The sequence below is a fragment of the Gorilla gorilla genome, chromosome 1 (assembly GCF_029281585.2).
Source record: "Gorilla gorilla gorilla isolate KB3781 chromosome 1, NHGRI_mGorGor1-v2.1_pri, whole genome shotgun sequence".
In the NCBI taxonomy this organism is placed as follows: domain Eukaryota; kingdom Metazoa; phylum Chordata; class Mammalia; order Primates; family Hominidae; genus Gorilla; species Gorilla gorilla.
The window spans coordinates 145,804,420-145,828,542 of NC_073224.2; the positions used below are offsets into that span (position 1 = coordinate 145,804,420).

Here is a 24,123-nt window from a genome sequence, read left to right on the forward strand (position 1 = left end):
TAAAGGGCCAGTCAAACCCTGACTGCCGGCTCATGGCAGGCTCTTGCCGAGGACAAATGCCCAGCCTATATTTATGCAAAGAGATTTTGTTCCAAACTTAAGGTCAAAGATACCTAAAGACATCCCCCTCAGGAACCCCTCTCATGGAGGAGAGTGCCTGAGGGTCTTGGTTTCCCATTGCATCCCCCACCTCAATTTCCCTGGTGCCCAGCCACTTGTGTCTTTAGGGTTCTCTTTCTCTCCATAAAAGGGAGCCAACACAGTGTCGGCCTCCTCTCCCCAACTAAGGGCTTATGTGTAATTAAAAGGGATTATGCTTTGAAGGGGAAAAGTAGCCTTTAATCACCAGGAGAAGGACACAGCGTCCGGAGCCAGAGGCGCTCTTAGCGGCGTTTATGTCCTTTGCTGTCTGAGGGGCCTCAGCTCTGACCAATCTGGTCTTCGTGTGGTCATTAGCATGGGCTTCGTGAGACAGATACAGCTTTTGCTCTGGAAGAACTGGACCCTGCGGAAAAGGCAAAAGGTAACAGTTACTGTCTGTGGTTTAAAAATGAGGTGTGGAGCAAATAAACAGGTTGGAAGTGTTGGGTGGGGTGGTGGGGTGGGGTGGGGTGGTGGGGCAGGGTGGGGGGTTGTGAGCAGTCAGTGGGCTTGTCGCCGATTAGCACTGAAGCAGTGTTTAGCTGGACGGCCTTTCAGTGGGCCCCTCTGACAGTGCCCTTCCCAGGAAGATGTGTTTCTCTGTCCTCAGCCACATGAAAATCTTTTGCCTACCGTGCCTGTCAATCCATTGCCTGCCCGCCCCTCCCCCACCCCCCGTTTTACACATGCCTGTCCAGTCTACCTCTCTCTAGGGCATCCACACTGAGCAGTGGGAAGAACTTTAAGCCCTGAAGAGCAGGCCAAAGGCAAGCAAGAACCCCCTGGAACAGCTTCCCAGCTTAGTGAGGCCTTATTTCATTGATTCTCTGAGGCACATTGTTTTTTCACATGTTAGCATTGCTGAAATTGGGATGCAGCTCACGATCAAGTCACAGTTTAACTGGACACATTATTTTTCTTTCTTAGTGGTGCAGAAAAGTAACAGTGCGTCTTACAATTGACTGCGTCCTAGATTCTGTGAGATGCAATACGTTATTAACCATCACTCACATTTCCTGAACTCTTTCAATGAGCAGACACCAGCCTGGGTTAGACTGGAGCCCTAAAAGCACGACACAGATTCCACCCTGGACTGGCTTCTGTTCTGCCTGGGAAAACCCAAAGTATGTTTGGAGACCAAGAGCAACATAAAGTAGCATAGGCGGAATAGTCCATGAGAAATGCGGGCAAAAGGTGCCGGAGATCATAGAACACCAAGACTGTACTTGTAAATGACAACTGGCTTTGTGCATTTTTTTCGGGAAAGGATAAGGAGTGACTATAGAACTGTAAAGAAAGAATGCACTTTGCTACAGCCTTGCAGAGTTGTGCAAATGCCGATGACTAAAGGAGCTGAAAGAGGAAGGAGGGGATAAGGGGTGGGGGCTGGGTAGGGGTGAGATTAGGACCCTGGGAGCTGCAAGCCACTGGAGAGATCAGGAGGAAAGGGAGGGAGACCTGCTTTAGGCGAGAAGAGAACAGTATTTGTTCCAAATCTCGGTTCAGAATAAGTTCATGTAGGTGATGGGGCCAACTGGAACAGGTGAAGGCCTGTGAATGAGTGTCTCAGTTAGGGTCTCCTTAGAGTTTAATATGAAAAGGTGTTAGCTAAGTACAGAGCTGGTACCTGAGAGAGTAAAAGGAAACTCTAAGGTATCATGGAGGTAGCAATTGCAGGACACAGCTCCCACCCCTAGGGCTGAGAGAACCAAGGGAAGAGACAGGAATTATTAAGACTTGGAGCATAGATGAGAGGTCTGTGGAGCTGACATTAGGACTTGGGAGGAAGGCGTGCATCGAGGCTGCTGCTGGATCTCTGAACCTGACCTCGGGTCTGGACCCCTGAGGAGAAAGCCCTGGCAGGTTGGTGCATGTGGGGCCGAGGGACAATAGCTTAACAACCAGCATAAAAGAGAGCAGCATGGGACACGCTTCAACCATGCGTATGGATGGCTCCAAAACCTGTGTGTGGCTGGCCCAGGACGCAGGGAGGCTGCAGGGGGAAGAGACAAGTTAAACCTGACTTGTCTGGGAAGCACCATTGTCCTCAGGTCACTTTCCTCTGTCAAGGCTGGTGCTGAAGTTATCTGTTGTCCCCAGGGGCCAAGTATTAAGAGTAATCAGAAACTCAGTCCTTTCTTCTAGGAGCTTCCCTTCTTGCATGAAAATCCTGATAAAACTGGAAAAAAAAACCTCATGATTAAATTTATTCATGTATTCATTCTTTCCTTCTATCAAAAAATAATCTCCAGGCACTGTGCTAGGTTCATGGGTATACGATGGCAACAAGACCTCCCAGCCCCTGCCTATGTGAGGCATCTGTGGACTGTGGAGGAAAATCCAATATGCCATTGTTCTCTCTTTCCCATAAGAAATTACAATTCTCAGTTCATTTTATTCTCACTGTGCTCTTTGTGACCCTCAAAGGCGGTCACATGATAACAGGACTGTAGCTGCTGGCCTAAAATGAGCCCATTCCTGTGGTGCTCATGTCGCTGTGACAGAGAATAACCCTGTTTTCAGAATGCTCTGGTGCCCTCCCTCTCAGTCTGGCCTTTCCCTGGCGTGGGTGGGCGACTCCTGCTCAGGGACTCTGCCTTCTCCACAGTGTGCTCCCAGGGAGATGGAGCCACTCAGGCTGAGGGCCTTGGCCAGGACACCTCCCAGGGCTGGGCCTGGTCTGGGCTGGCGTTCACTGGATGCCATCCTGATGGCCTGGAAATTGAGATTTCTGTCTGGCACGCCTCCCGATGGCTCCCCACCTGCTACCACATTCCAGGAGCTTCCAGGATGTCTGGGTAAGACAGAGGCACCCCCCACAGATTCAGTAGCTCTGAGAGGGATCTGTGGCTCCTTCCTAAGCTTTCGGTTCTTCTGGAAACTTCTGCCTCTAGAAGATGGTCCCTCTAAGAAAAGTACAACCACCCAGCCCATAATTCAGCTCCCAGGTTTTCCCTCAAACCTCCATGTCTCCTGTAAGCAGAGCAAGAGTAAAATCAAATACCAAATTTCCTCATTCCTCAGCTCCCAATCCCTAAGGGCATAAGATGAAAATCTTCAGATCTCTGCTTTCCTCCCTCTTTTTTTCTTCCTCTGTTAACGTTTGTCAAGTGTTGCTAAGTGTCTGGCACTGTACTAAGTGCATCACCTCCCTGAACTCTCCGAACAGTTCCACGAGAGAGGCCTCTCTGTGATCCCCCCGGTACTGATGAGGTCACCGAGGCTCCAGAGAAGGATTAGTAACTGGTGGGGTTGGACCTGGGATTCACACCCATGCTGCGTGACCCAGAACAGGCAGGCATGGATGTTACACCACACTGACCCCCGTGGATCAAGATCTATCCAATAGTCTGGTCACTGATATCACTAAGATAGAGTGGCCATATAATTTATCATCCAATCAGGGCAGTTTTGCAAGCGAAAGGGAGCACTATTAATAATTGCACTGGGACAATAAATGTAAACCAACACTGGACCTGGAAAACTGGGACATGTGTTTGCCCTATACCAAGGTGAGCTAGACACAGCCACCGCCTTCATGGAGTTCAGAGCCAGGCAGGAGCGGCTCCCACGTATAATTACTGTGCAGCACAACGTGGAGACCGCGGAGTAGAAGGAACCACGGGTGGGAGGTGAGGAGGAGGTCTGCGAGCTCAGAGGAAGCACCGGGGCTGGAGAGGGTGAGAGAAGACTTCCCAAGGAGTTCATCCTGATAAAGTGCATTCCCAATGACGAGCGCTCTCTCCACTGCACAAGACAAGTATACATCTGCCCGTGTTGGCTGTGGACCTGGCGCTGTGTCAGGGAGGGTTTATGAAGATCACTAGGTGGGTCTCTTGGTGTCATCCCTTCATCCCAGCTTCTGGGTTAGGATGGATATCTGGGGGAGGCCTGAGGACTCATGAAAGTGAGGCGCTAATCAGTTTTTGGACACCACACCCCGGAGCACCTGGGATAGCTGTGGCCTTTGTCCTGGGCCCAGCATCAAGCCGAGAATGTGGCAAGTAAAGAGAGGCTGGGCACCAACTCCAGTGTACCCAGGCTCTGGGTCATGTTTGTCCAGGCTAAGAATTCTGTCCTGGTTCTTGGTGCAGAAGGGAGAATCAAGGGGCTCATTTTAGGCCTTGGCTGCCTTCTGTTAAATTGAAAACAGAGCAGGAAGGAAGAAAATTTAACAGGCTCAGTTCTAAAACAACAAGCACAACTTGCCCTTGCCAGAAACCCCTCCTCCCCATGTTGATTGAATGGTAAAGAGAGGAGGGGAGGTGAGAGGGAGAGAGAGAGAGAGGAAGAGAGAGAGAAAGGAAAGAAAGGAAAGAAGAAGAAAGAAAGAAAAGGAAAGAAAGAAAGAAAGAAAAAAGAAAAAAGAAAGAAAGAAGGAAAGAAAGGAAGGAAGGAAGGAAGGAAGGAAGGAGGGAGGGAGGGAAGGGGAAAAGAAAAGAAAAAGAAAAAAAGAAGGAAATACCAGTTTGGGAAAAAAGAATTTTCCACCAGCCCTTCTGAGCCTTGGCTGGGCTTAATTAAAGTTACAGACATGTGTAAAGGGCGGGGTAGGGGGAGTCTGAGCTGCTGAGAAAACATGTTTTTAATTATACTGTGGAATTTCTCCCTGGGGTATGCCTGTGCGCAGTTAAGCGTCAAGGACAGGGATGCCGCTCTGGGGAGGGGATGCTGAGCATGATTTTGGAAGCCGGCAGAAGAGGCTGTTGTGAAAACCAGACCTGTCAGGCTAGGAAAAGAATGGCTGGTGGTCTTTGACCAGGGAGTGACGTGTGAAATGCAGCACCCGCCCCCGCCCCCCGCCAAAAACAAACACACTCTCACAGAGTTAGAACAACAGTGACCTCTCAACAAATATTTTTCAAAGATTACCAACCAACCATTACCTAGAGCAGCAGTTCTCAACCTTGGCTGCACGTTGGAACTACCTGAGACGTGTTAAAAAGAAGAATCCTGATGTCCCATGCCCCAATATTCTGATGTAGTTGATCTGGGGTATGATCTGAGACCCCGGCATGTTTTCAGCCTGCAGCCACATGAGAAGTGCTGACCTAATCAACAGGGGTGATGATTTGAGGGGTGGGGACTATAGGCAAAAAACAACAGCCTAATTCAAGGATGAGAAGAGGGCACAGGTGAGGTAGGAACAGTCCTAGGGCCAGACAAAGAAGGAAGGGAGAAAGGAGGTGCTGATCCCTCCCCTACTCCTGAGAGGAGGCCTTTAAGTCACCTTGCCTTGTGGAGACCAGATTCTTCAAAAATACAAGAATGAGTGAGTGAGGGAATGGGTGGATGCCAGGAGAGTGCATGACAAGCCTTGCAAGGGAGGATGACAATGCACTAACTTGGTTTGGAAATTTTGCCCCTGGAACAGGCAGGCCAAGCTGGCTGGTCCCCTCCCTGGTACACAGCCCTCCCTCTTTATATATGGAGCAGGGGATGGTGTGTGGCTGGTTTCTTAGGAAGCACCATGGTTCCAAGCTGGCAACTGGGGAGTTCTGAATCCAAAAAGGAGGGAGATGAACGTAAGTGGAGGGCAGGCCTACAAGGTTGCAGATAAGCTTAATTCTATCTCCTTACTCTTCTGCCTTTGCAATATCCCTGTGATCTTGTGACAACCCTGTAAGGCAATAACAAATGGCTCATGTTTATTGAGTGTTACCTCATGCCATATTGTGCTTTCGTGTTTAACACAGTTGTCTCATTTCACCCTCACGACTGCTCTGGGAGGTAGGTCCTGGTATCACATCCATTTCACAGATGAGACCGTTTGGCACGGAAGAGTTGAGTGGGTTGCCCAAGGTCACATAGCTAAGATGGAACAGGCTGGATAGGAACCCCAGTAACCTGACCTCAGAGTAACCTTCTCTTAATCCTGAGTGTACACTGTAGGAAAAATGAGCAGTCCTATTTCAGAGAGGAGAAAACTGAGACTCAGAGGTTAAGCAAGCCCCAAAGTGGTTGTTAACCCAGATCTTCCCACTAACTCCCAAATTAGCATCAGTGTTTAACATACCAGACCTCTCCCAGATAGATGTTGCCGCATGGAAGACAGCCGATCTACGTGATAGAAAGCCAATATTGCAAGCAGTTGTCTAAGGAGTCAAATGTGTTGGATTTGAACTGGATGTCTCATTTCTTTGGTGAAGACACTGGAAACAACTTCCAGGTTTCATCAATTGCTCCTATCACTCAACGTTGCTATCTTACTGAACTTGTTCCCCAGCCTTACCCACTGATGGAATGATCCAGAATGGAAGACAAGACACCAATGTACATGACCCTGGGGGAGGCTGTTTCTTAAATCTACAGACTGTTGGTGACCTGAGCCCCATGTTACCAAAGGCTTTCCTGGAGAAGCCTCCTAGACCAGTCTTGACAAAGGCTCACTCATTCCGTGGATATTTATTGGGCACCTATTATGAGTTCTGCCCCATGTGGGGTGCTGGAATCACAGTAGTGACAACGACAGATGAGGTTCCTGTCCTCAGGAAGCTTACTGCCCTTGAGGGCTTCACTTACTTGGAGGAGTGATGACCCTGAAGTGCGGTGTGTGTTAAGAAGCGGAAGTCCAGGGCCAGGCGCGGTGGCTCACACCTGTAATCCCAGCACTTTGGGAGGCAGAGGCGGGCGGATCACCAGGTCAGGAGATCGAGACCATCCTGGCTAACATGGTGAAACCCCGTCTCTACTAAAAATACAAAAAAATTAGCCAGGCATGGTGGTGGGCACCTGCAGTCCCAGCTACTCAGGAGGCTGAGGCAGGAGAATGGCGTGAACCTGGGAGGCAGAGCTTGCAGTGAGCCAAGATAGTGCCACTGCACTCCAGCCTGGGCAACAGAGTGAGACTCCATCTCAAAAAGAAAAAAAAAAAGTGCCTCACGGAGAGTCTATTCTTTTCTTCCCATATTGTGTGTGTGTGTGCGCGCGCTTCCTCCAACACATCCTCCCTGTACATATTTTGAGTAAAACATCTTGTAAAAAGTTACAGCTACATAATCACCACCTGCCCCTAAATAGTTTTTGCTTTTTCTTTGTTCAATGCATGATCATTTTCCCCCATCAATTTATTTTTTAGTTTCTTATAATCTGGTTGCCAGTAGGCTGTTTTTTAAAAAGCAGAACATGGTTTGTTCTTACTAGCAGGAAAGGAGCATTTATTGAGCCTTTGCTATGGTGTCTTTTATTTTGCTGAGAGCCTATTTACATTTCTTTGAGAGGAAAACAACAAAGGGTTACATGAAAGACCATGTGAATAGCCCCTAGCTGATCTATTAAACTTGCTATTCCCCGGCCAGCTGCTTCAGATCTCCTTCAGATCTTATGTGTTTCCTTCCTAAGGTCCCTGGAGTAAGGGTTGCATAGACCTATTCTACTCTCCAATTCACGTGTCCCTCTCCCTCTTCCTCTCCATAATTCCACATCTCCAACCCCCACCCCTATGTGCAATGCCACAGGGTGTGGACTGCCACAGCCACTGGATCTGCTTTTGGAGTCAAGAGTCCTTAAGCTCCAAATGGAACCGAAATTTAAATACCAACTTTCAACCATATGTTAACATCAGCAACCTCTTCCAATGTAAAAACCCATGGCAGTGTGCCCTGCTTTGTTTCTTTAAGCAACAGAAACTTGAAGGAAACATGTTGGTAGGCCAGATTTTTGTTGGCTTTGCAATGGATCACAGTCATTTATTCACTCATTCATTCATTGATTCATTAAATGACCACATTTGCAAGGGCAAGGTAATGGGGAGGGCCAGAAAGGACACTGGCCCCAGAAACAGGAGGCTGGATTTTGGTTCTGATGCTGCCACTGCTGATGTGACACTGCACAGGTCACCTGCCTCCTCTGAGCCTCTTTCCTTAACTGCAGAGTGAGTGGTTACAGAGAAATCTTTACTACCTGTTAGATCAGCATTACCTGGGAGCTTGTTAGAAATGCAAGCTCTGGTGGGGCCATACTGAACCCAAATCTGCATTCATGTGCATAGTGACAGCTAAAATGAACTGAAGCAGATGATCTTGATGATCCTTTATGAAAGTCTCATGCTAATGCAGTTTTCTAAAATAGAGGCAGAGTGGAACCCAGATGGACACAAAATCTGGTTGATATAATAAAACAGGGTAGAGGGTGTATGGTGGGGAGGGGGTAAAGGGAGGAAACGGTTTAGGTAAAGATACCACAACCAAAGTCCTACTGCACACATGGGATTTGAGGAGGGCTGTGTCTGCTCTGGTTACGTTTTCTATAATCTCTTAGCACCACTGAACTTTCTCTCTTTTTGTTTTGTTTTTCCAGATTCGCTTTGTGGTGGAACTCGTGTGGCCTTTATCTTTATTTCTGGTCTTGATCTGGTTAAGGAATGCCAACCCGCTCTACAGCCAACATGAATGTAAGCATAGCAGGGTAGCTTGGGCAAGCCCTGAAGAGACATTGGTCTGGGCCTTTTGTCTAGAAAGATCTTGGGGTGGGGGTGTGGGGATCAGATCTGCTTATCATCATTTCATGTCTATGATGCATGTAACAGATTTATCAATGTTACACAAATTATAATTTTTAAAAAATCTTTAGAGACAGGGTCTCACTCTGTTGCCAAGGCTGGAGTACAGTCTTAGGACCATGGCACGCTGCAGCTTCTATCTCTTGGGCTCAAGTGATCCTCCTGCCTGGGCTTCCAAAGTGCTGGGATTATAGGCATGAGCCACTGCTCCCAGCTATTTTTTTTGTTTTTTGTGGAGACAGAGTCACTACATTGCCCGGGCTGGTCTTGAAATCCTGGCCTCAAGTGATCCTTCCACCTCAGCGTTCTAAAGCGCTGGGATTACAGGCATGAGCCACCTTGTCCAGCCCAAATTTTCATGTTTTAATCCTACACATTCTAAGTAAATACTTGTGTGTAGTTACTAAGGGACTGTGCACTTATTTTTGTTTGCTTTGTTGTTGCTGGTTTTTATTTTTTTATACCTAAACTCTCTCGTTTTAAAGATAACAGATTTGTAGATGAGTTCTCTAAAATATTTCAGGAATCAATATAGAGAATATGTTATACATGGTGCCAGAGAAAAATGAGGACAAGAGATGCTATACAATTGTACTGAAGAAAAATTTTATTTCTTGGACCCCTGAGGTGTCTGCAGACCTGAAAGGAACCTAGTGAGAGCCTCTTTTACACTCTGCCCCTGTGGGAAAGCCTTCACCTGGTTTCCGGCCCTCTATGCGGTGAATGTGGAAGCCTCAAGCGTTATGCAAATCTGCCCAGTCCTCTATTCTTGATCTTCACCTTCTCGTTCATGAGTTTCAGGCCCCAGTTCTGAATCAGCCTCCTGTCCATCAGACTCTTCTTTACCTCTCCCTGAGGAGCCCATAACCTGCAGCCCTACTGCATGCTTGGGGTAGGTGCTCAGTTCACCGTGGCTGAAGGAATAGACGAGCCTCTGCTCAAGCAGCAGCAGCAACTGCGTGGAGTCTTCTTGAACTAACACTCCTATGCCCCTCTCGGCACAAAACGATGTGTCCCCCTTTGCTTCCCCTTCACATTTCCACCCATGCCTATTACAACATCCGTCGGTCTCTCCACTACACTGGGAGCTTGAGAGAAGAGGCCATGTCTCTAGCACCCAGCACAGGGACTGGCACACATGAGACGCTCCTGCCTCTTAAATGCTGAGAATGAAGGAGGACATCAGAGGGGCCCGGGCCCCTTCCCAAAAAGGCCAACTCCTAGGTCTGCATCCTGCTTGGTCTCCATGACTAATCCCGTCTTGTCCTCATTTTCTGTTTTAAAGGCCATTTTCCCAACAAGGCGATGCCCTCAGCAGGAATGCTGCCGTGGCTCCAGGGGATCTTCTGCAATGTGAACAATCCCTGTTTTCAAAGCCCCACCCCAGGAGAATCTCCTGGAATTGTGTCAAACTATAACAACTCCATGTAAGTGTTGAGATCCCTACCATGCGGGGGAGGAAGTTGCACACCCCTTCACGTGCTGAAATGCACACATGCGTCCACGGAGCATGGAGCACTGAGTGTTCTTGTGGCTTTGCTGAGCCCCTAACCTCTTAGGAGCAGAGCAGGTTTCCTCTCTGGAACATTCTGTTAACTGTCAGGGCACTTGGGGAGAAATCTCCAAGCTAAGGCCACGTGCACAAAATTTCTTGGTCCTTATATCCCCAGAATGTGACCTGGAGTCTGATGGCAGCCCGCTGCAGAGATGTGTCCACTGCCTTCTGGTTATTGACCTGCTTGGGTGGAGTGAATCATTGTAGGAGAAAAACTCAGTTCCCTCACCCTGATCAACCTGGACAGATCTCTCTTTCTTTAAAAGCTTTCTTGGACATCTAAGGGCTAGGAAAAATGTCAGGGAGCATTGGGAAGGTAAATGAAGTCAGGTTTACAAAGTGAAGTTTACTTCTTGGGAGAAAAATACAATTTCCAAATCCTCTGTTATAATTGCCATCGGCCCCCTGGAGTGGTGAGATCTCGGAATATGGCTCGGGTGCAGTGGCTCTTCACTGTGGGCCTGCAGGCTATTCTGAAAAGCTGATGAAAACCAATGACCCCTCTCCCAAGAAAAATGGCCACATACCAAACATTACACTGTACATCTGATTTCAGGGAATTGTAGATGCCAGGTTAGTAGCCTGAGGTCTAGGGTCAAAATTCAAGTCAAATCCCACAGGAAGAGGGTCTGCCTTCGGAATCCCTTTCAGAGCATTGGGAGAACATCATGGGAGCATATCCTAGAGACAGAGGCCTAGGGTGTGGACAGGGCCATCCCTCACCTGCTGTGCTGACCTTAAGCAGCACCCTGTGCAGCCCATACCTGAAGGCCACCAGCAAGGGCCTGTTGGGGAGCAGGCTTTACCCTACCTGTATAAACACCAGGCTAGGTGAAAACTGAGATACCTAGTTACTTTAGTTTTTTCCTTGGAGGAGCTCAGTATGATTCTTCCAGGAGAAGCCTGCTTTTAGACTAAAAAGAAAAAAAGTTTGATAGGTCAACCTAATGATTGGAGGTGGCCTTCCCCACTGTGAACAAACTATGGCTGCATGTGCCCTACAATGGCAGAGTTGAGTAGTTGTGACAGAGATTGTATGATCTGTAAGCCTGTAATTTTTATGTTTGCTGACCCCCGGATTACCGGATGATAGAAGAGGAAACATCTGTCTTCCTAGCAAAGTCAAGGAAGTGGCATTTAGCAGGACTCATACTGCTGCAAGCACTGCCTTGCAGTTTTAGTTTACAACTGCACTTTCAGCTTAAGAAACACCTGCCCATCCAGAGAGATCGTGTGGGGTCACATGGTGGGATCAGGGAGGCCTGAAGATAGCTCAGTGGAGGACTGCATGGAGCTTTGGTGGGAACGGCCCTGGCAGTGTCTATAGATGTTATTGGAGGAAACTGAGGGGTGAGAGTTGGAGAAGGGGGCTCCAGACTCTAGCTGTACTTGGCATTTGAACCCGGAAAGTTGGGTTTCATGTTTCGCACACACATTATGAGTGAAATATTGGCTTATTCAAGGTTCTTTTGCTTGCAAGGCACGGAAACCCATTCAAGCAATCTTAAACCCCAGAAGGAAATCTATGATTTGGATACTAGACATTCTCACAGAGCCAAGGGCAGCAAGGCAGGACTCAGGAGAGGCAGGCCAAGACCTGGAGAGCTGTCAGGAGCTGCTTCCTCAACTCTCTTCCATCTGGGCCTGCCAGCCCTGGCCTCTGTGTCTACTCCATTCACCTCTCTCCATGGACCAGTCTCCCCTGCTCCTCAATGCCTGGGCTGCCATTGTTCATGCAATTCACAATACCTCAGCCTGGGCAATCAAAAGCTCATCTCTGAACACCATCCAAATTCCTGGGAACAAATCGGGTTGACCCAGCTTTATTCTCCCTGTCCCATCAGCCTTGGCAGAGGCGTGCATGTGCATGCGTGCCTGTGTGTGTGTGCAGGGAGGTCCTTGTGGATGAAGCATGGCTGTCAGAGCCTACCTGCGTGAATGGGTGGAAGGACAGGTCTCAGAGAATTGGGTAAAAACTGGATAAAACCTCCAGTGATATCCACCAATGTCACCCTGTTTAAGGCTTCTCTGGGCAAGAGACACACAGAGCATGGGACTGAGAGGCGAGCAGACCCTGCCAAAACTGGGAGACTGAATAGATCGCTCACCATCCCTGTCAGTTAGCCTATATGTACAATGAAGTAAAATTATCTCTTTCTCCTGCCTTGGCAGTATTGTAAGGATACTCAATGTAGTAGCTAGGCCAGACACATAGTATCTTTAAATATAGCATGAGATGGCCGAGCGCGGTGGCTCATGCCTGTAATCCCAGCACTTTGGGAGGCCGAGGCGGGTGGATCACGAGGTCAGGAGATCGAGACCATCCTGGCTAACACGATGAAGCCCCGTCTCTACTAAAAATACAAAAAATTAGCTGGGTGTGGTGGCGGGCGCCTGTAGTCCCAGCTATTCGGGAGGCTGAGGCAGGAGAATAGCGTGAACCCGGGGGGCAGAGCTTGCAGTGAGCCGAGATCGCGCCACTGCACTCCAGCCTGGGTGACAGAGCGAGATAAAAAAAAAAAAAAATAGCATGAGATATTATTACTGTTATAAAAATAACAGCTATTTCCTTATTAATGAGGCTTTGTCCTTACAGCTTGGCAAGGGTATATCGAGATTTTCAGGAACTCGTCATGAATGCACCAGAGAGCCAGCACCTTGGCCGTATTTGGACAGAGCTACGCATCTTGTCCCAATTCATGGACACCCTCCGGACTCACCCGGAGAGAATTGCAGGTAAGCGTGACTGCAGTGCTCTCAAGCATCATTTGCCTCACCTATGGAGAGACTGAAGATATAGGAAAGAACAGGGAGATTTGGTGAAAAATATACTAGCGGAGGCAGGAAGGGATGGGGTCTGGAGGCGGCTTGAGCATCACGTTGGTGAAGATGCCTCTTCCTCCACAGAAGCCTGGAAGGTAGGAAGTTGGGAAGGAAGGCAGGAAAGGTCTCATCCACGTTAAGTCTAGAGACAGAAAGAATGCTAAGAGAGATGGCACTATGGGAAGTATGAGGCTAGGTCAAGGGCTAGAAGCAGGGGAGATGAGTTTACAGAGTTTGGTAAAGATATGGAGCAACTCTCACAGAGTTCTAGAGCGAGAGCTAACCAGGAACATGAAGCAGCAAGGCCAACTATCATTAAGGAGCCAGGGAGGTCAGAGATCATGTATTATCATGACATAAATATGCATAATTGTACTATTTCTCCCAGTAATATTTAGCACCCAGGCCCTGAGGCAGAGCAAGTGGAGAGTGGGTGATACAGGGCTGGGGGTGTGTAGGGAGGCACCACAGAAGGTCAACAGGCAGGGGGCTGAAGGCAGGGACTGGACTACATGCATCAAGTCCAGGCTGCATGAGGAAGGATGAGAAGGCAGATGAGTACTGAAATGGACTGGGGGAAATGAAGAGGCAAAGGAATAGAAGTCTCAGTGGGTGCCATGACCCTGTTTAAGTGATTGAGAAAATGAACAAGATGAAAAGGTTAATGGCTGTGGTCAGAAAGTGAAATACGTGAATTCAGGATTTCGAAGGTAGGGTGGGTGATGACTGGCCCCCAGATGTGGCCATGGTGAAGTGGGGCAAAGGTGCAGGTGCATGGTGAGGGGAAGGAGGAAATGGGAGGTGAGGATGTTGGCCCCACATGGACACCACGGTTGTGCAGGAAGATGGCAGGAGCTGGGCACCAGGGTGGGAGCCACCTGGAGTCAGGAAGAGTGAAGAGAAAGGATGAAGAGGCTCCCTCTCCTGTGTCTCTCCTCCCCAGGAGAAGAACAAGAAACAATCCGAAAGTAACACCACCAATGTGCCTTTACAAAGTGTGAGTGGGTGTTGTGTGCTGTCACGTGTGTAGTAGGCTCCTCTGTGGATGGCTAGAGGGACTGGACATGGCCACTGGATCCCACTTGCAAGAGCAGAGGAAATGAGTGGTCGTGAGGAAGTAAAGCCCCCCAAAATCCAGGGGTTACTGCAGCTTTGTGTGTGGAGCGTGCCCTCTGAGAAAAGGCTGCTCTGGGGGAGATTGCCCAGGAAACGGGGCTCAGAGGCCACGAAAGCGGCTGTTAGGGGCTTCTGGGAGATGTATGCTCCTAGGATTAGGGGGTTGACTCTAAGGATGACCTTAGAGGTTAACAGGGATGAGAAAGGGGTCACCAAGGGGTCTACCAGGGGAATGGGAGAGGCTGTATTGATAGAACAGCTTCTGCTGCAGGTTCTAATCAAGAAATGTGGGAGAATGGTTGAAATCAGCCCCGGAGGCACCTTCCCGTGCGTGCGTGCAGCTCCTTCAATATTCAGTCAACCTTCGGTGCCTCCTGTGAGCCAGGCACTGGGCTAGTCTCTGGGGGTGGAGAGATGAGTCAGGCAAATGCCAGCCCTCAGAGGGCTCACAGGGCAGAAGGTGAGAGATGAGTGAGCAGAAAATGACCACAGCGCGTGTGGGGCCCAGTGGAGGGAAGTAGGGGATTCAGGAGCACAGGAGAGTCAACAGGGGAAACTTCTCCGAGGAGAATCTGATCCTCCTCCCATCTGGCCACCTTCTGAAGCCCTCTCTCCCCATCCAAGTGAGAAAGGACAGGCGTATGACCAGATTGGTGTATCAAGATGCTGATTACGTTCTCATTGTTTCAAACTAGTAAACCATAGATTTTATGTAGTAACTTCTACAAACTGCATTACAAACACTCCATTCTTTGTTGCCCTGGGTAGAAGTTTATTTTAGTGAGCCCAAGTTTGAGGAACCTTATATGGTATGAGTACAATTACCATTTTAATAGTAAGAAATCCCCCTTCCCCTGTGTGCCAACCAGAAGGTGTTTTTTTCCTAATTGAAACAAACAGATGCAGACGTGGGCTGTCCAGCTCCTGGTGGGATGACATACCTCATGCATCCAGTGGGTTTGATGATGAGGCAGACATTTCACTTAAGTGTCTGATCATCAGATTGAGTCCTGCTGGGAGGAAGTGTGAAGGAAGTAATTTCAAACCACAGTTTCTCTGTGGCTTTTACAATGTGGATATGAGAACCAAAATCACTACTTCTTAACCCCAGAGCAGGACTGATTTTGAATTGGTATGCAGGCGGTTCCTTCTGCAGGCTTCGGGCTGTAAGAAGTCCCTAACAGAGCAAATCTGGGGACAAGGGCTCAGGAAAGGCTGGCCACGGCCCCCTAGGAATGGGGGCTCTGCAAGATCCCTGGCCTTAGAAGCTATGAGAGGGAACAGGGGTCCATCCCCAAGTAAGGCACACGGTCTTTGAGGAAATCCCAGGCCAGGGCCTGAAGGGCACTGTCAGGAACACAGGCTGTTTCAATCTGTTGAGATTCACCGGGGCGCTGCTCACTGTGAGCACGGACTCCTCAGGCCAATGTGGCAGAAGAGCCCACCTTTGAAAGCGAGCGGGTGGGGGTGGGGGTGGCGGGGCTGGTGCTGGTGCGTGCTTCTGCACAGCCACCTGGGAAGGTATGCCGCTGGTTGACCCAGGCAGAGGTTTTCGTTCATGGCAAACCTGTAGTACTGCATTCTCAGCAGGGAGGATTAATGGTAAAAGACCAGGCATGGAGCCCCCTTCCCTCTCCCTCGAAGCAAGCTCTGTGGTCTCTCAATCATCTTTAAAACACCTTCTTCCCGGGAGCCTCCTACATTCTCCTGGCTTCCCTCCCACCCCCACCCTCAGCTCCTGGGGCCTCAGCAGCCCCACCCCAAGCCTCTAATCTTCCCAGGGAAGGGAACAAGAAGAACCACATTTTAAACGAAATTTATTTTTCTTTCCTCAGGCTCCCAGTTCACATTTCTCCCTCAGGAGTCTAGGGAAGCTTCTGTCTGGTATCGGCCTCCTCTTCACCTGGGCCCCCGCCCTCCTCAGGTGTACCAGAAGCCAGCACACTCCCCCTTCCCCCCAGAGCCACAGCAGCCCTGTCTCCTGGGTGGTCTGGTGTGCCAAGCCTGGGCAACATCACTCCCAGCTTTTCTTGTTTTGCCCCTTCTCCCCAGCAAGATATTTGTATGTAAGGTCAGGTGAGTGAGTGAAAGAATAACGAAGAGATAAACAGTCAAATGGAGTCCTGACTGTCAGGTCAAGACAACAGTTATTTACTGAATGCCTCATGTCATTCAACAGACATTTATTGAGACTCTGATTGGATGTCAGTCTTTAACGCTGGGTGTCAGAGGTGACTTCAAGGGCTTGCATCTGTGCACTCAGCATTGCTAGGTACAATGAGGAGTATAATAAAAGCAGGAGCCATACCCCCAACTCTCAAGAGATCTCCCATGTGTGTATGTCTGCATATGTGTGCATGTGCATGCATGTGTGTGCGTGCATGTGCATGCATGTGTGTGCGTGCATGTGTGCACCTGTGTGCATGTGTGTGCATGCGTGTGTGTGTGCGTGTGTTGGGGATGGTGTTGGTGGAGTGAGAGTGTACAAGGCTGTGTATGAAGGGGTAATTGGGAAAAGAACAGTGGAGCTGGCACCCAGGGACAGGAGGAAAAGCAGGAGGGCTGGGGTTGGGAGACAGCCGGATTTATGTTTTTGAAGAGGGAAGACTAGAATATAAGGGAGCAGCCCTTCTCAGAGCCCTCCTCCTCCCTTCGGGCCCTGTGTCCAGCTTTCCCTAAAGTCCTCGGATCTTTCCTATGCAAAGGGGAGTGACAGTGGGCACAACTCCCAGGGAACCCATTACTGTGAGAGAAGCCACTGTGCCACTGTGTGGTCAAACTTCAGGACCGGCTTCCCCTGCCCTAGCTGCATGGACAGGCCTGTGGGGTTGGCGCAAGACCCTTCCAGAGGAAACTAGCTGCAACATAAATCCGGATATGGTGCTGTTCAGGGAAGGGCACAACCTGGGGATGAGAAGGGTGGCTGTCCAGCACACAGGGGCAGGCCTCTTGGCCACTGGGGGAGGGGAGAATTTGGAGAGGAAGAGGATGGGATGCTGTGGAATTGGGACCAGGAAAGAGTGGGGACATGTGATGGTTAAAGCCAGTTAGAGAAGAACTGGGAGATAAACAGTCACCCATGCCCCTGAAGCACTCGGGGTGAAGAGATTGGCATTTTCACGCACTCCAGTGCTTTCCCTTTGTGTTGAAGTCCCTTCGTAGACATCCAGGCCCATAAGGCTCTTCTCTGGCCAGAGCCTCATGAACTATAGCACTAGCAGGGTTGAGGCCGAGCATTGGCCCTGGAAGCCAGCCGAGGAGGAGGGTGCTTGTGTGAATCTCCCAGGAGGGGTAAGAATTATATTAATTCGATCATAACAAGCATTTATTGAGTGCTGTTTTGAGGCCTGGGAGCTAAGCACTTCACATTCCTTACCCCGCATCAACAATCCTATGAGGTAGATGTGGAAAGTGCAGACACGGGGACAGGCTCAATCACTTGCCCCAAGGTCACCTTAACTGTTAGGTGTTCTTTATGCCTCCTTATAAAGAAACCCTGCTTCCCACAGGTGTTGAGAGGAGCTGGAGGGAGCATGACTAGGGCTCATCAGGCAAGCCCAGGCATGTGCCTGGCTCTCCTCTTTCTACCTGGAGCTTTTCCTGCCCTTAATGGCCCCAACTCATTTCTCTTAGTCCATGTCAGTGCCCTGAGCATCTCAGCCCAAGCTGAGATGATAGAAACACCCAGAGGGGTCCTCTACCCTGTGACAGCTGCAGTGTGGGAAGAGCACGTGTCTCCTCCAATCCTAGACCAGAGTTTCTCAGCCTCAGCATTACTGACACTTGGGGCTAGATAATCCTTTGTGTGGGGGAGGGAGGAGTGTCTTGGGCCTTGCAGGATGTTTAGCAGCATCCCTGGCCTCTACCCACCAGCACCTCCCCAGTTGTGACACCCAGAAATGTCTTTAGATCTTGCCAAATATTTCCAGGAGGATGAAATTCCCCTGTTTCAGTTCCCCAGCCCCACCTCAATGAGAAGCACTGTCCTAGACCAACCCCACAAAGCATCTGACACCCCCATCCAGCCCTGGCTAACTTTTTCCACCTTCTTACTAAATTGGGCCCAGCTGCTTCAGCAGTCAATGTGTTGGGGGCAGCCCACTGGCAAGAGCCTCACCTCTAGGGGCTCCCAGAGACCCCAAGAACAGAGCCTTCCTCTGAGAGTTGAGTTACAAGTGTTTCCAATCGACTCTGGCTGTTTTCCTTTTTTTGACCCATTTCCCCTTCAACACCCTGTTCTTTCTCTTATTCACATGTAGGAAGAGGAATACGAATAAGGGATATCTTGAAAGATGAAGAAACACTGACACTATTTCTCATTAAAAACATCGGCCTGTCTGACTCAGTGGTCTACCTTCTGATCAACTCTCAAGTCCGTCCGGAGCAGGTAGGTGGATGTCACTGGCCAGTGGTCCCTGGAGGGGAGGGAAGCACCCAGCCTGAGAAAGGCAAGAAATATGTTGGCTTTTTTCTTCTTTATTCCTTGTGTTCACATTCAGAATCCATCACTTAATGCCTTGTATTTAGAAAAAAACTGGGGGATCACTTGAGATCGTGATCATTTTCAACATAGGATTCGAAGCTGTACACATCCTGGTGACCTTAAAACATCTCAGGTTTTTATAACTGGAAGGAACCTTAGAGATCATGGGGCACAACCTCCTCTTTATAGATGAGGAAACAGAAATCTATTCATTTATTACTCAAATATTTAGGGACAGTTGTAGGTACTAGAACACAGTGTGAACCAGACAGGCAAAACCCCAGGCCGGGGAGCTTCCATTCCAGTGGGGCCACAGGCGATGCTCAGGTAAGCAGAGACTCCGCTGTGTGACTTCTGGCTGTGATGGGTGCTGCAAGGAAAATCCGGTAGAGTCGGGAGTTAGAGAGGGACGGAGGGGCAGGTTTAAGGGGGATGCTCAGGAAGGCCTTCCTGAGGAGGTGGTATTTGAGCAGAGTTGTCTGTCAGCCACACAGTAAGTGAGAGGGGAGTTCCGGGCTTGGAAGCTGCCAGCACAGTGCTGGCAAGTGCTGGGGTGGCGTCCCGAGGCTACAGAACCTGAGACGCTGCAGAAGAGCCCACCTCTGCTTTCCTGGACCACTTCCTTCTCCGCACCAGGCAAACTCCTTCTTTTATCCCCTGGCACATTTCTGACCTGTGTATACGCCCCCAATTTATCTAACCCCTTTAAATAATCTCCTCTATTTATGCAGAGCATTCTTACCACTAACTCACGACTTGCACATCCCTTAGCGCCCTTACTCCTCACAACAATCCTGAGATGGGTCAGAGAAGGAGGCTTGTGCGTCTGGTGATGGGGTGATTTGTGCACAGTTACAGGGCTAGAAATTGTCAGAGCCAGATGGAATCCAGGTCCTCTCAATCCTAATCCAGTGTTTCTTACTTCAGTCCAGTGGCTCTCAAAGCCTAGAGACCAGCAGCATCAGCGATGCCTGGGAGCTTGTTAGGAATGCAAATTATCAGGGCCCACTCCAGGTGAACTGGGTCCAAAGCCCTGGGATAAGGCCTAGCAATCTGTGCTTCACAAGCCCTCCAGGTGATTCTGCAGGCTCAGGTGTGAGAGCTGCAGCTGTCCTCTGGGCCTTCTGGGCTCCCCGCCCAGCTTCTTCAGTGTGATGAACACAGCGAGAATGCTAGATCTGCAGCAGCTGATATCCCAGACACCCTCCCGACTCCCTCCTGGCTGGGTCTGATCCTCCTCCAGACTCCAGGAGAGAACGAGACATAAACAGAACTTCAGAGCCTGTGTTAACCCTGAGATCAAGGTCTGCATAGGGTGCTGTCTGAGTCCAGAGGAGTGAGGGACCCCACCCCACCTGGTCAGCACCAGCTCCTGGAAGCAGATTCTCACACTGGTTCCCTGCACAATGAAGGAGCTCATACCTGCTTTTCTGGCTTCTCAGACCCTGAGGTTTTCACCGAAACTAGACAAGGGGAACCCAGGGTCAGCCTGGAGGCAGGGTGAGCTTGGCGCCTGCAGTGCCCAGGCCCTGGGTGGTGCGGCTCCGGCCAGGCCCTGTTTAGCTTCCTCTCCCACCCCCACAGAGGGGGTGCTGTCGACACCGATTGCTCATTTTCCCCTTTGCTTTCTCTTCAGCTCGTAAAACTCAAGTCCTGACAATGCCTTGATGACTTCCAGTTGGTAATAAAAGGGAGATGAAGATAAGGACAGGAATTTCGGGGAAATTTCTTTCCAGTTCCTTACTAATGTGACATTTGGATCTCTAGTACTGTGCTTCTGGCATCAGTGCCGAGGCCTTTCATGTTGGAGAATGGAGGCCGGGGTCACCAGGTTGTGCCTTTATTTCGTGTTGCTGGCTCTGATGAGCTGATGCTCTGTTGATTAGCAAACACTGAGCCATCTGCTCTTCGCAGAGGCACATTCCAGCCAACCTGGCCCTCCCTGCCCGCTGCCCAGGATGCTTTGCCTTGTGGGCTCACCTGTCTTCTAGCTCCTGATCTGTATCTCCACCTCCATCCAGTTCCGGGGCTCCTTATCAGCACTGTTCCCAGAACTGTCCATCACGATGGCAACGTTCTCTCTGGGCACTGTCCAACATGGGAGCTCGCCTCTGTGTTGTCACTCATGCTCATTGAACATGGATTTGTGTCCTTTACCATCAGGACTGGATACCCCTCCTGGTCCTTTCTGCCTGGGGTCTTAGCACAGCTCAGAAGGAACCTCACCATTCCCTCTCTCCATCTAGGGAATTAGAAGATGACAGGGGCACAGTTCTCTGGCTTACCCCCAGCCCAGTAAACTCCTGGACATGCTTCAAGGCCCAGCTCAGATGTTGCCTCCTCAGTGAAATAATTTATAAACCCACCCTTCTTTGTCCTGCCTTCTCCCTCTTCCCTACTCACTGGAGAGTTAACAGGTGATGGTTAAGCTCTGGGTTCAAATCTCACAAGGCCACACACTTAGCTATGTGACTTCAGGCAAGTTAATTAACCACTCTGTGCCTCTCGTTTCCTCATTTGTAAAATGGAAATAGTAAAAGTGCCTACCAGCATGGCAGTTGAAGTTAAAAGAAATAATATATGTGAACACTTGGAAGGGTGCCTGACACATAGTAAACTCCCAGTAAATACTAGCTGCTTTTAGTAGCTATTCTTAACACGCCCTCTTCAGTGCTCTGGTTTCACTATGTTTTATGGGTCCCTGAGATTGAAAGTGTCCACACCGACTCATGGTCAACTGTAACCTGTGCCTCGTGTGGGGACCAGGCTGCCATGTGTAGTCTGGACAGTGTAGGAGGTGGCAGAGCTCAGGCCTGTTCTGCCCTCCAGCCCAGAGAGCCATGTCGTTAGATGTCATGGGAGACTGTGGTGCCCCGGGAATCTCATGAATTTGCCCACGGTACTCAGGGTCTGTCCAATGCTGTGGGAGTCCAGGACTCCAGGAGCCAGTTAAGGTGCTGGGTGGCCACAGGTCCCTGGCCAAGGTCCAGGCCTCTCCCCTGCCACCTGATCCTCGGGAGGCCATCACGAGGGTTGTACTTCAAGAACCACTATCCTTGAGCTCCCTAGGAGCTGCAGAATGTGCACTATGCAGGGCTTAGGGTCTGCAGACAAAATAGATGCAGGGTGTCTAGTTAAATTCGAATTTCAGATAAACAACAAATAATTTTTTTCAAATAATTGTGTTCTATTTGGACCCTATTTGGGACATATTTGTACTAAAAATTATTCATTTATCTGAAATTCAGATTCGACTGGGCATCTGGTACTTTTGTTTGCTAAATCCAAGAGCAAATTTGTTCTAGCTACTTCTCAACCCCACCTTCAGAGAGGAAGCCTTGATGGTACTGTAACATCATGCTGTAAGAAGGGGATCCCTTGAATTGTAAATGGCACTCTGATAAGGTGAGGTATGGGGATTGTATTGGTTTCCTGTTGCTGCTATCATAAATTACCACAAACTTAGTGGCTTCAAACAACACAGATGCATTATCTTATGGTTCTGGAGGTCACAAGTCTGAAAGTTAGGGCATCAGCAGGACTGCATTCCTTACTGCGGAGTTCTAGAGAAAAATCCATTTTCCTGCCTCCTTCAGCCTCCGGAGACACTCCACATTCTTTGGCTAGTGGTCTGCTTCCATCTCCAAGGCCAGTGGGGGCTTATCAAGTCTTTCTCACATCACATGACTCTGTTTCTTCCGCCTCCCTCTTCTACATTTAGGGGACCCTTGTGATTACACAGGGGCCCACCTAGAAAAACCAAAATAATCTCCTTATTTTAAAATCAGCTAATCAGTGGCTTTAATCCCATCTGCGATCTTAATTCCTGTCGCCATGTAACATAAGGTATTCCCAGGTTCTGTGGGTTAGGACGTGGGTGTCTTTTCTACCACAGGGCAGTTTCTAGTGTTGCCTCTTCTCCCTGCAGTTCGCTCATGGAGTCCCGGACCTGGCGCTGAAGGACATCGCCTGCAGCGAGGCCCTCCTGGAGCGCTTCATCATCTTCAGCCAGCGACGCGGGGCACAGACCGTGCGCTATGCCCTGTGCTCCCTCTCCCAGGGCACCCTACAGTGGATAGAAGACACTCTGTATGCCAACGTGGACTTCTTCAAGCTCTTCCATGTGGTAAGGGAGGGGTTTGGCTGCTCGCCAATTGCAAGGTGATTCCTGGGGTAGCAGAGCCTCACGAATTGACCCTGGGGAGGGCGTGAGCCTGGTGTTCTGGACAATCCTTGCAAAAGCTCCAGGCTCCCAGGGCTCAAAAAATCACAACTGATAGTATTTCTAGAACAGTGGCCTGGGAACCCAGAAGTCACTATGAGGTTCACCATTAGGTATGTGGCTGTGGCATGTTTGTGTCCACTCTAAATGTGGGGATAATCCCCTTTACCTCCTCTAACAGAGTGGTAAAGGAAGGAGGAGGCCTGGTTTGACTCCCTGACCTGCTATTTCCTAGCCAGGTGATCATGGTAAGATATTGAACCTTTTCTGGTCCCAGTACTCATCTGTAAAACAAATATAATACTTTACAGAGTGGTGAGAATTACACAAGAAAAAGTATATGCATACAGAGTGGTAGGAATTATACAAGAAAAAGTATATGCAAAACATTTCATAAATTTTAATAAATGAAGGCCCCATGCTTCTTCCTCTAGAAATGATCTCAACCTCAATGGTTGGTGTTTCTGGAGAGAAAAAACGACAGAGAAATTTTCATAGTCTCAAAAATTTGGAAAGCCCTGATCTAGCTCAACAACCCTTTGTTCTAGAACTGCATCCCAGACAGACTGCTTGGGACCTGAAAATATCTCCTCCTTTGCTAGGAGGATAAGATGAGAAGGAATTAGATAAAGGAGGTGTAGAGCAGAGGTTTTCACACTGCAAAGTGCATAAAAACCATCAGAGGGCCGGGCGCAGTGGCTCACGCCTGTAATCCCAGCACTTTGGCAGGCCGAGGCAGGCGGATCATGAGGTCAGGAGATAGAGACCATCCTGGCTGACACGGTGAAACCCCGTCTCTACTAAAAAACACACACACACAAAAATTAGCCAGGTGTGGTGGCGGGCGCCTGTAATCCCAGCTACTGAGGAGGCTGAGGCCGGAGAATGGCGTGAACCCAGGAGGCAGAGCTTGCAGTGAGCAGAGATTGCGCCACTGCACTCCAGCCTGGGTGACAGAGCAAGACTCCGTCTCAATAAAAACAAACAAACAAACAAACAAAAAACCCATCAGAGAAGTTGGTAAAAGATGCAAGTGCTAAATCCCCACCCCCAATCACTGTGATTCAGAAGAACCAGTCCAGGCCCAGAATCTATCCTCTTACCTTAGGCGATTCTGATGAAGACCATTGTAGGCCACACTTTCAGAAACACTCAAAATTAGAATCCTTCAGAGAAGGTGGCATATATAACATTTCTAGCATGGAATTATGCTTTTTTTCTTTTGCCTACATTTTAATTTCTAGAACTGTGTTGTAGGGAATGTCAGTCACTAAGAACTTGAT

At 49.3% G+C, this 24,123-nt stretch overlaps 1 protein-coding gene across 2 annotated transcripts in view; it reads left to right on the forward strand.

Moving 5' to 3' along the window:
* The first annotated feature begins 354 nt into the window (after positions 1–354).
* Positions 355–24,123, forward strand: part of ABCA4 (ATP binding cassette subfamily A member 4) — a 128,690-nt gene continuing 104,921 nt past the window's right edge. For both annotated transcript variants that reach the window (XM_004026159.5, XM_063696883.1), the window contains exons 1-6: positions 355–523; positions 8,440–8,533; positions 9,927–10,068; positions 12,793–12,932; positions 18,395–18,522; positions 22,547–22,744. In XM_004026159.5, the coding sequence (XP_004026208.4) occupies positions 458–523; positions 8,440–8,533; positions 9,927–10,068; positions 12,793–12,932; positions 18,395–18,522; positions 22,547–22,744 (768 nt within the window). In that variant the 5' untranslated portion in view covers positions 355–457. The remainder of the gene's footprint in view (positions 524–8,439; positions 8,534–9,926; positions 10,069–12,792; positions 12,933–18,394; positions 18,523–22,546; positions 22,745–24,123) is intronic.